This window comes from Orcinus orca, chromosome 18 (genome assembly GCF_937001465.1).
Source record: "Orcinus orca chromosome 18, mOrcOrc1.1, whole genome shotgun sequence".
Taxonomy (NCBI): domain Eukaryota; kingdom Metazoa; phylum Chordata; class Mammalia; order Artiodactyla; family Delphinidae; genus Orcinus; species Orcinus orca.
In genome coordinates, this window is record NC_064576.1 from 57,015,177 (window position 1) to 57,027,480 (window position 12,304).

A 12,304-nucleotide genomic window follows, 5' to 3' on the forward strand; every position below is an offset into this window, starting at 1 on the left:
ACTTATACCAACCAGGGTTTTTTGAAGGAAACAGAAAAGTCCACTGGTTGAAATGTGGTTAGCATACTACCTTTTCCTTTATATACAGGTCTCAAATGAACTATTTTCCTTCTTATATGCTTCCACATCATTATTGGATTGTTAGGACGGTGTTTAGGTTTTTATACTGCCTTGGCACACATAACCATAAATTACCAACATCTGTTGTATGCATTTGCTACATATGTCCTTAGAACCCAATTTATACTTAAGTAGTTCTGACTATAAATATAATGCCACTAAGGTATTTTTCAGTGGACGGTGAATATCAAAACTGAAAGCCAAGGCACAAAATGAAAAGGATCTTCACAGGCTTTAGTCCACATAAAAGTCCACATAATAAGGACTTTTTTTTTAAGTTATTATTTTTATTTAACATAGTTCTTTTAGGAAGTGGGTATACACCATTGGCACAAAGATTGAGAATTACTGGTTTTGCATCTAATCGTTGACTAACAAACAAAGTTAAAATACAAAAACTTAGATTTTTATTTTTATGATACTCAGTGAAAAAATACTAGGTTATAGAGTAAAAATAATACGTTGAATAAGATTCTCATTTTCAACATTTGTTATTATCTGGCTTTTTATTATTTGTGTGAGCTTTTATTCTGAAAGCTGACTTTTTAAAGTCAGGGAGAATGATAAAGGTACATTTTATTTTTCAGGCCTATAATAGGTCCTGCATTACCACCTGGTTTTCTTAAATCTGCACAGAAAAGTGACAAAGGCAGAGATGATCCAAGACAAGTATCATCGTATTTCAACTCTGAGGTTTGGAACTTTTTCTATTAAAGAATAAGATGTAAGAAACTCAAGACTTTACATAGGAATAACTACAATCATTTGACTCAATCATATTCAAACTAATTTAGGATTGTATCTAGGTAGATGAAATCAAAAGCTGTCATAGACCTGAGATTCTGTTAGAAAAATAACAAGGCAAATTACATGTGACAGGGTGTTACCTATTCATGCTTCTCATCCTTGAAGGGAAGCTTTAAAGTACTAGAAACTAGAACATGATGCAAAGTTTAAAGAATCACTATGATTTGATCCAGAAGAGAACAAGCTAAGAAAATTTTTAATAGTGAAATAATTATTATAAAATATTGAAATTAACTTTCTCCTACCCAGCTCTCATACCATTGTATAACAAGGGAACTAGTGGATACATGATGTTTTGAAAAGAAAGAACAAGTAATTTTGGAGTCAAGGAGGAAGCTTGTATTCTTACAGAGGGCCAGTCCTTAACAAAAGCTGAGATTTGCAGAATACTTTATAATTTGTAATGCATTTTTCCCATATATGCATTTTCAGCTTCTCCAAAACCTTATGAAATAATCATGATCTGTATCTTAGAGATGCTAAAAGCCAGAGAAATTGGGTAACTTAACTCCAAATCACAATTTCTACTTATCAAAAGTCAAAGCTCAAACCCAGTTCTTAGGATTTTATATCACCTGTTCAGTCTGCTAATCTGCAGTGATTAATTCATGCTGAAGATTAGCAGACTGAACAGGTGGTAATAAATTCAAATACTCCTGTGCATCTCCACTGAGAATTCAGCAATTCCACTGAAGTTGTTACTAAAGGAAATATATAATGCAGTGGTTAAGCTCATGAACTCCAGAGTCATTTACTCATTCTCACACCTACAGTGTGTCAGGCCCTTAGAGAAATCAGTCTGACAACAAATTCTGTTGTTCCCACCTTCAAAAACATCCAGAATCCAGCCACTTCTGCTGCTACCCTGATCCCAGTCAACATCATATTTCACCTCTTTCATTGGTCTTCATGTCTTAGCCTTTGTTCCTCCACTACCTCTTCTCAACACAGCAGCTAGAGTGGCCCAGATAAAATAAAGTCAGATCATGTCATTGATGCTCAAAACCATCAATTTTCTCCTCCTCTGTCTGCATACAAGCCAAAGTCCTTACAGGGCCCTCTATAATCTGTCCTCCATTAGCTCCCTGATTTCTCTCTAATTTTGATCTGACCACACTGAGCTCCTTTCTCCTTAAATATGACAGGCTCCTACTCCTGAGCCTTGATACTTGCTATCCAAGTCTCTCCAAAATGGTTTTCCCCTAGATACTTATGTTGGCTTGCTTACCATCAGCTAGAGTGCTTTTAGCTGCTAATAACAAAAAATCCAACTCACAATGAAATGTAGTCTTAACCTTGTTAGTTAACAAATTGGTTGTTTATATAATTTCCTGGGTGGTCTGTAATCTGTATTCCCCAAATAAGAAAAATGTGTTTCATACCTAAGAAGAGGTCTAGAGAAGGGTCATTCCAGGGTTGGTAAATTCAACAGACTAATGAGATCATCCAGGGCCCAGTTTTTTATGTCTTCTCTATCATTTACAGTATGTTAATTCCTCTTAGGCTGACCAAGTGCTGAGATTAACATGCAGATGACAGTGTCCAGACATAGTGTCCCTAACCTGTGCCCCCTTTTTAGAGAGAGGAAAACCTTTCCAGGTTTCCTGTAGACCTCTCCTCACATTTCTTTGGCCAAAATTGAATCATATGCCATGCTCAAGCCAATCAGTTGGCCAAGAGGAATGAGACCAAAGTGATTGGCTTAGAATTATCAGCATTTTTACCCAGGAATTAGAGAAGGTCCCAGTTTCCTGAGAAGCATGTGGTTCCAAAGAAAATGAACAAAACAAATAAAACACAGGGTTCTCTTAGCAATAGAGTAGTTATTGGTTGGAGCTGTTACAATCCCTATCTGAAAGACAAACCAAGGCCTAGAAAGATTAAATAATATGCTTGACAATCTTGAGAAAGAAAAACAGAGCTGGAGGAATCAGGCTCCAGACTTCAGACTATACTACAAAGCTACAGTAATCAAGACAGTATGGTACTGGCACAAAAACAGAAATATAGATCAATGGAACAGGAGAGAAAACCCAGAGATAAACCCACACACATATGGTCACCTTATTTCTGATACAGGAGGCAAAGATACACAGTGGAGAAAAGACACCCTCTTCAATAAGTGCTGTTGGCAAAACTGGACAGCTACATGTAAAAGAATGAAATTAGAACACTCCCTAACACCATACACAAAAACAAACTCAAAATGAGTTAAAGACCTAAATGTAAGGCCAGACAGTATAAAATTCTTAGAGGAAAACATAGGCAGAACACTCTATGATATAAATCACAGCAAGATCCTTTTTGACCCACCTCTTAGAGAAATGGAAATGAAGACAAAAATAAACAAATGGGACCTAATGAAACTTCAAAGCTTTTGCACAGCAAAGGAAACCATAAAGAAGACAAAGACAACCCTCAGAATGGGAGAAAATATTTGCAAACGAAGCAACTGCCAAAGGATTAATCTCCAAAATTTACAAGCAGCTCATGCAGCTCAGTATCAAAAAAACAAACAACCCAATCCAAAAATGAGCAGGAGACCTAAATAGACATTTCTCCAAAGAAGATATACAGATTGCCAGCAAACACATGAAAGAATGTTCAACATCACTAATCATTTGAGAAATGGAAATCAAAACTGCAATGAGGTATTACCTCACAACAGTCAGAATGGCCATCATCAAAAAATCTACAAACAATAAATGCTGGAGAGGGTGTGGAGAAAAGGGAACCTTCTTGCACTGCTGGGGGGAATGTAAATTGATAACAGCCATTATGGAGAACAGTATGGAGGTTCCTTAAAAAACTAAAAATAGAACTACCATATGACCCAGCAATCCCACTACTGGGCATATACCCTGAGAAAACCATAATTCAGAAAGAGTCACATACCACAATGTTCACTGCAGCTCTATTTACAATAGCCAGGACATGGAAGCAACCTATGTGTCCATCGACAGATGAATGGATAAAGAAGATGTGGCACATATATACAATGGAATATTACTCAGCCATAAAAAGAAATGAATTTGAGTTATTTGTAGTGAGGTGTAGTGAGTTATTTGTAGTGAGTGTGGCACATATATACAATGGAATATTACTCAGCCATAAAAAGAAATGAAATTGAGTTATTTGTAGTGAGGAAATGAAATTGAGTTATTTGTATTTTTAACATCTTTATTGGAGTATAATTGCTTTACAATGGTGTGTTAGTTTCTGCTTTATAACAAAGTGAATCAGCTATACATATACACATATACACATATCTCCTCCCTCTTGCGTCTCCCTCCCACCCTCCCTATCCCACCCCTCTAGGTGGTCACAAAGCACCGAGCTCATCTCCCTGTGCTATGCGGCTGCTTCCCACCATCTGTTTTACAGTTGGTAGTGTGTATATGTCCATGCCACTCTCTCACTTCGTCCCAGCTTACCCTTCCCCATCCCCGTGTCCTCAAGTCCATTCTCTACGTCTGCGTCTTTATTCCTGTCCTGCCCCTAGGTTCTTCAGGACTTTTTTTTTTTTTTTTAAGATTCCATATATACGTGTTAGCATACGGTATTTGTTTTTCTCTTTCTGACTTACTTCACTCTGTATGACAGTCTTTAGATCCAACCACGTCTCTACAAATGACCCAATTTCGTTCCTTTTTATGGCTGAGTAATATTCCATTGTATACGTGTACCACGTCGTCTTTATCCATTCGTCTGTCGATGGGCATTTAGGTTGCTTCCATGACCTGGCTATTGTAAATAGTGCTGCAATGAACATTGGGGTGCATGTGTCTTTTTGAATTATGGTTTTCTCTGGGTATATGCCCAGTAGTGGGATTGCTGGGTCATATGGTAATTCTATTTTTAGTTTTTTAAGGAACCTCCATACTGTTCTCCATAGTGGCTGTATCAATTTCCATTCCCACCAACAGTGCAAGAGGGTTCCCTTTTCTCCACACCCTCTCCAGCATTTGTTGTTTGTAGATTTTCTGATGATGCCCATTCTAGCTGGTGTGAGGTGATACCTCATTGTAGTTTTGATTTGCATTTCTCTAATAATTAGTGATGCTGAGTAGCTTTTCATGTGCTTCTTGGCCATCTGTATGTCTTCTTTGGAGAAAGAAGGGGCTATTTAGGTCTTCTTCTATTTAGGTCTTCTCCCCATTTTTGGATTGGGTTGTTTGTTTTTTTACTATGAGCTGCATGAGCTGTTTATATACTTTGGAGATTAATCCTTTGTCTGTTGATTCGTTTGCAAATATTTTCCCCCATTCTAAGGGTTGTCTTTTCGTCTTGTTTATGGTTTCCTTTGCTGCGCAAAAGCTTTGAAGTTTCATTAGGTCCCATTTGTTTATTTTTGTTTTTATTTCCATGACTCTAGGAGGTGGCTCAAAAAAGATCTTGCTGTGATTTATGTCAAAGAGTGTTCTTCCTGTGTTTTCCACTATGAGTTTTATAGTGTCCAGTCTTACATTTAGGTCTCTAACCCATTTTGAGTTTATTTTTGTGTATGGTGTTAGAGAGTGTTCTAATTTCATTCTTTTACATGTAGCTGTCCAGTTTTCCCAGCACCACTTATTGAAGAGACTGTCTTTTCTCCTTTGTATATCCTTGCCTCCTTTGTCATAGATTAGTTGACCATAGGTGCGTGGGTTTATCTCTGGCTTTCTATCTTGTTCTATGTTTCTGTTTTTGTGCCAGTACAATATTGTCTTGATTACTGTAGCTTTGTAGTATAGTCTGAAGTCAGGGAGTCTGATTCCTCCAGCTCCGTTTTTTTCCCTCAAGACTGCTTTGGCTATTAGGGGTCTTTTGTGTCTGACAAGGACTGTTTTAAACCCAAGTGCATATAGCATCTAACACAGTCTTACATGAAAACCCTTTAATAAAATGATTTACTAATGGGACTTCCCTGGTGGCTCAGTGGTTAAGAATCCGCCTGCCAATGCAGGGGACATGGGTTCGAGCCCTGGTCCAGGAAGATCCCACATGCCACAGAGCAAGTAAGCCCATATGCCACAACTACTGCGCCTGCATTCTAGAACCCATGTGCACCGCAACTACTGAGCCCATGTGCTGCAACTACTGAAGCCCGCACGCCTAGATCCCGTGCTCCGCAACAGGAGAAGCCACCTCAATGAGAAGCCCACGCACCGCAACGAGGAGTAGCCCCCCCACTAGCTACAACTAGAGAAAGCCCACACACAGCATTGAAGACCCAACACAGCCAAAAATAAATAAATAAATAAAATCACTGTTCTTTAAAAAAATTAACTTAAAAAAATGATTTACTAAGAACTAATTGAATTCAATTATTGCAATACTATTGTGTCTTTGGAGTAATGAGAGAAATACTTTGGGAACCAAATTAACTCATTTGGGCCAGTATTTTGTAAGGCTTTGCACAGCATTTCTGTTTCAGTGGACTGTACTAAATCATGAAGGCTGATACAGCTTCCAAGAATGTCTTATTTGTGTGCATCTTATTCCAAAGAGCTCTTTCTGTACCAGGAAAGAAAATGGTTTCAACTTGTGTCATCTCTGATGAATCATTAATAATTCTCTGAATATTACAGAGAAATTGTGAGACCACATCTATGTCCATCAGGAAGAGGACTGAGATGAGTTAATGAGCTCTGCCGTGGACATAGGGAAGAGGTGAGACAGTCCACAGCCCCTGGATTTGTCATTTTTGTATGGTGCACTTAAGAAAGGCTCAGGAAAGGCGCTCAGTGATTAGCCAGCAACACAGTGTTTGCTTTTTGTTCTGTTTCTAGGTTATCAGTCACAGTTAAATTTTAAGTAATTTAGGATCATTTTCTTATTTCAGAAGGAAACAGGTAGCAGTGAAGAGGAGGACATTATTGGGCCGATGCCTGCCAAAGGACCAGTGAACTCTAGTGTTACGACAGAGTTTGAAAAAAGGGCCCAGAGAATGAAAGAAAAGCTGACTAAAGGAGACGATGTAAGTTTTAAATACATAGTACACTTTTCTCTGAGAAATTGACCAAATATATTAAAAAATCTCAATTTTAAAAACGGACATTAAAAAAATGTATATGTACATATGTAAGTGTATAAAAATTTAGGCTCTAGGTAATTCAGAAGCTATAAAAGGAAAAGGGTAGAAATTTTGCCTACTTAAAAATTTCTGTATGGCAAAAGATAACATTAAGTCAAAGGAACAATAAATTAAATAAAAGTATTCATAACATATATGACCAAAAAAAATAGTCTATTAAATCCTTTCTCTTAAAGTCTGTTAAATAAATTTCAAGCCTCAGTTGAGAAGCATAGTCACTTATACAGTATTCTACACATATACACACACATGTGCACACACGCACACATATACACATTTTCCAAGGCTACTTTTTTTTTTTTACTTTTTATTTCTCTTAAAGGATTCATCTAAAACAATTACAAGAGACTCTTGGATGACTGAGCTTCCTCCGGAGCTGAAAAACTTTGGTCTTGGGCCTAGAACTTTCAAGAGAAGAGCTGATGACAAATCTGGAGATCGATCAGTCTGGACAGATATGCCAGCTGACAGGGAAAGGAAAGCTAAGGTAAGAGGGTTTGTTTGTTCCTGTATTTTTGTCCATGTTGACTCTATTTTGAAAAAATAGGAGGCAGAATTATTTAAGAGTACTGTTTTTAAAATTATGATTCCAAAGGGAAAAGATTTCCCCTGAAGGAAAGTTAAAAGAAAGTGATGCCAGTTGCTTCCTGTGTACTTACTTACTATTTCCCAATAAATTGTCTCATCTAAATCTCAAGAGAACCTGGAGACATAGGTTTACTGACCTCATTTTATGAAGGGAGACACTATCCTCTATGAGGTCACCTTTTCTGGAATTAAATGCTGGTAAGTCATGAACAGTAATTCCCTTCTAGACCTTTGTGACTCCAAATCCCCTGGTCTTTATACATCATACTATCCATGAAAATTTCTTTTAAAACGTCTTGAACAAGCCAAGGCACAGATTAACCTAGCAAGTTAAGTGATACACAGGGACTATCTCTGAAAATAACAGTAGCTCAAGTGCAGTAAACTTCATATTACTGTCAAGATAGGCAAAAAGCCCTTTCATTAATATATTGAATAATTTAATTTAAAAATACCCACAAAAGTATGCATAAAATATTATTGTTAGATTTTCTTTTCTTGGATCTCTCCATTTATTATGAAATATTCCATTGTAAGTTAGGGGTCCAACCAGTGTCCTCAGCACTAACTCCTTAAATTCACTCCATCCCAAAGTTTCAGTTTCCTTGAGATGTCCCATTCCAATCTTAAATGCTTGACTAATTGGCATCTTATGATTATAGCTTTATCGGTTCTGACTTAAATTCACTCCCCTAACTCTGTTTATCTTGTTCATCAGTACCTAGAATTATGAGGATTTCCATCTTCATTCTATAACTGTAAATTGAATATCTCCTCTGCCAGGTATTCTGTTTGGTCACGGGTAATAGAAAAAGCTCCTTATGGTGCTTTCATTTTAGTAGAGAATTGGTTGTGAAATAGTGTCATTCTTAACATGTGGATGATATGTGGCAATCTCCACATTTTAGCAGAATATGTGGCAAAATCATAAGTTCTCCTTTGCCCAGAGGATTCAAGGAAATCTGAGAGTTGTAACAGAAAGGTGAGGTGAACCAACACACCTGAGGGCAGAAGAGACAACAGAAGATATGGTACAGAAGCGAGCCACACACCGTGAATGACTAGTGTTGGAACGCCTGTCTGCTCTTTCTTAACTGATCTTCTATAAAAATAACATACTGACGCTTTTTATAATTTAGCCTTTAAGATTGTCTCCAAAAAGACATTTAATCCCCTTGCTTACATGGACTTTTTATTTGTGCTTTTTTCAGTCCTTGTGTTCCTCATTGTATGTGAGTAGATGTCTAGCCTACAGCCAGATATGCAGGGAGTCTTCCTCAAAGAAAAATACCACAGAAAAACAGAACAAACAGAAACTAGCCAGTATAATTTGAACTCAGGTGATTTTAGGCCCTATGACTGAGTTCTTTAGATCTGGTCATTCTTTTCAGGGCTGAAAGTGTTTTGTTCTGTGTTTACAACAGACTCCCAAAGGGATGACTAATACCCCTTAAATTTTATGTGACACTGTATTACAGCATATAATACCACAGACTTATATTTGTGGTACAAATTATATAGTGTCACAGAGCTGTCCTATATAAAGGTCATGACTAATTTTTGATTTTTGTAACAGATCTTAGTCAAGTTTCCTTTTTTATCTCTCTCCAAATTACCTTTTTGTAGATTTTCTCCACCACTTCATCTTACTTTTTTATATTTGATTCCCCAGCATTCATCTCTCATACCACTAATGTTCGCACATTCACTTAACCAACATGCCCAAATGAAGTAAGATTGCTTTTTAGAAAGAAATGGCAGTGTTATGCATAAATTAATTGAATAAGATCTGTTATGTTCTCTTTTCCCAGTCTTGACTAGATTTACTAACTCTTAACTGGTCAGGTTTTCACCTCCATCTTATCAGAACATCATTTTTTCTCTTAATATTTACAAGTAAAAGAATCTTTCTGGGGAAATTTTTATGGAAAAAGCAGAAATGAGCTACTCGTATGTTTTTTAACGTACTTTATTTATTAAGTACAATGTTGTTTTAGTCCATCATTAAGGTAAAAATGGTGTGGGGACCTCCTTGGCTTTCTTAAGCAAACAGCAACAGTATAAAAACATGCTTTGTGGAAAGTGGTTTTCAGTTGATTTTATATGGGCCTTCTTCTTTCCTTGGCTGGGACTATATTCTCCAGAATACTTTTTTTTTTCTAACTAAAATTTATTGGAAATTTACCTAAGTATTTCGTTTGTGTGCATGTGTGTGCTATGGTAAATGGTATTTCTTTTTAAATTTCAAATTCCAGTTGTTCATTGCTGGTATATTTTGTATGTTGACCTAGCATCCTGCAGCTTTGCTACACTTATGCTTACTAATGCCAAGAGTTTTTTAATAGATTCGTTGGCATTTTCTACATTGCCAGTCATGTCCTCTGTGAATAAAGACAGTTTTATTTTTATTTTTTCTGTACCCCATTTGTTTCTTTTTATTTTTTTTCCCTCAAGAGTGCTTTTCCTAGCTTTGAAAACAGATAATATAAGATTTCTTTTTAAGCCTTATTTTCTCTTCTACATTTCATTATTGTTTGTCATTCTCATCTCTGAGTTTGATAAAATCCAGTTAGTTGATTGGTTAGAGGTGTTTTGGGGTTTTTTCTTGTTTTCAGGCAAATGTTAGAGTAGGACACTAACAGATCCCGTATCAAGTATATTAACATTTCTAGTGGGAAGAGATTCAACGGGCCTGGCTTCGTTTAGTCTCCTATTACTCAATCTGAGTTAAAATAATAGTATTTTTTTTATTTTCTCTTAATTATATGGTTTAGTAATGTGTTTTCTGTGTTCATTCCTCAGGAGACACCAGAAGCAAGAAAGTCATTCAATAAGAAGGATGAAGAACATATATTGACAGGAATGGAAAAGAGATTGGCCGAGCAGGTATCCGCATACAATGTAAGTCAGGGGATAAAATATATGGCCTTTCATTTTTTCCCATCTTTTAATGCTCTTCTCATTTTTTCTCTTTTTCTTGTTTCTCTTTCTTAGTCTTCCTTTTCATCTCAGTCTTTTTCTATACATCTGTTCTGAAAAATACTCTTGTGTGTATGTGTATATGTGTGTGTGTGTGTAGTCCTTTAGTGTAGGCTTTTTAAATGCATCTCATAACATTTTCAGTTCACTTTTTACTTAAGTCATATGTCAGAAATTCAATTCCTAGAGATGGGTAGCACATGATTATAAAGTAAGAGCCCTACTAACTCCTAGAGAGCCCAATTCTTACATTTTAAATTGTAAGCTGATTTGGAATGTTTGATGTAATGATTTAAATATGGGAGAAAAATATAAATCTATATAAATATAAAAATTAAAATATGGTTCAATTTAAATTTATAAACTAAACAGTCAGTATTCATTGGGCATATTATTATTTTGTAATAGTCTCTTACTCATAAAAAAAAAACAAAAACAAAAAAAACCACTAGTGTTCCAGCTCAAAGAATAAACGTAAACCATTGAACCCTTTGGTCCCTGAAAGGTATTCAGGAAAATTACCTTCTGTTCCTAGCGTATTAGTTCATGAAAATTTCCATAAGCATTAAAAATATAGTTAGCATGATTTATTGGGCATATATAGACCAGTACCACAAACAGTGAAGCATACATGAAACATAGTTGGAAACTGACCAGAAGCCCAACCCAAATGGAACATCTTTGAAAACTGACCAGCTCAAAGTCAAGTCTCAACAAAATTGAAAGAATCACCATCATTCAGGCACCACGAAGAATTTAAATTAAACTTCAGAATAACTTAAAAGCCCTACACAACTGGAAATTAGATAATTCAAAATTTAAACTTTACATCAAAGACATAATAATGGAATACCTAAACCTGAATGATAAAGTAATATTCAGTACAACATATCAAAATGTGTGAGGTGTAATATAAAGTGGCACTTAGAGGCAAAATTTATAGCTGTAATGAGTTATGTTAGAAAGGAAGAATAGCTGAAAATTAACAAGCTGGGCCTTTTTCCAAACAGGCATTTCTTATAAAACTAAACGAACACCTACCCTATGACCCTGCAACTCCACCCCTGGGTGTTTATGTAAGACAGATGAAAACATGTTTTCGTAGACTTGAGCGTGCTTCACTCATAATAGCTTCAAAAAGACTTATACAGGAATGTTCATAGAAGCTTTATTCGTAACAGCTAAATACTTCAAGCAACCCAGCTGTCCATCAGTAAGAGAAAGAAAAAGCCAAACTGTGTTGATGATAAAATACTACCTGGCAATAAAAAGGAACAAATTACAAATAAATGCAACAACGTGGATTAATCTCAAAGTCATTATGCTGAGCGAAGGGAGTCTTACGCAAGACTGCCTACCCAAGTACTACTGTATGATTCCATTTACATGAAGCTCTACAATAAGCAAAATGAATCTATGGTGGGGAAAAAAACAGAATAGTTGTTGGAGTGGGATTGTGGAGATGGACTAGGAAGGGGCATACAGAGCTTTCTGAGATGATGGAAATATGTTCCAGAAATTGCTAGGAGTTTGAATTGTAAAACTCAATGAATGTAGTATTAAGGTTTGCGCATTTCATTGTATGTAAATTTACTTTAAAAGAAAAAATTGTAAACAAATATTGAACTCTGGTTAGTGAAATCATGCTGAAATACTAGGGATACATGTAACAGTGTCTGCAATTTATTTTAAAACACATCCAGAAAATTAGCGTTCTAATCTTATGCTGAAATT

At 36.1% G+C, this 12,304-nt stretch overlaps 1 protein-coding gene across 3 annotated transcripts in view; it reads left to right on the forward strand.

Moving 5' to 3' along the window:
- The window catches only part of GPALPP1 (GPALPP motifs containing 1), a 102,171-nt gene that overhangs the window by 10,660 nt on the left and 79,207 nt on the right, over positions 1 to 12,304 (forward strand). For all 3 annotated transcript variants that reach the window (XR_007473157.1, XM_033436773.2, XM_033436770.2), the window contains exons 4-7: positions 708 to 813; positions 6,752 to 6,886; positions 7,326 to 7,490; positions 10,394 to 10,492. Coding sequence is in view for 2 of the 3 variants with exons in the window: in XM_033436773.2 (XP_033292664.1) it covers positions 708 to 813; positions 6,752 to 6,886; positions 7,326 to 7,490; positions 10,394 to 10,492 (505 nt within the window). In the remaining variant the exon portion in view is untranslated. The remainder of the gene's footprint in view (positions 1 to 707; positions 814 to 6,751; positions 6,887 to 7,325; positions 7,491 to 10,393; positions 10,493 to 12,304) is intronic.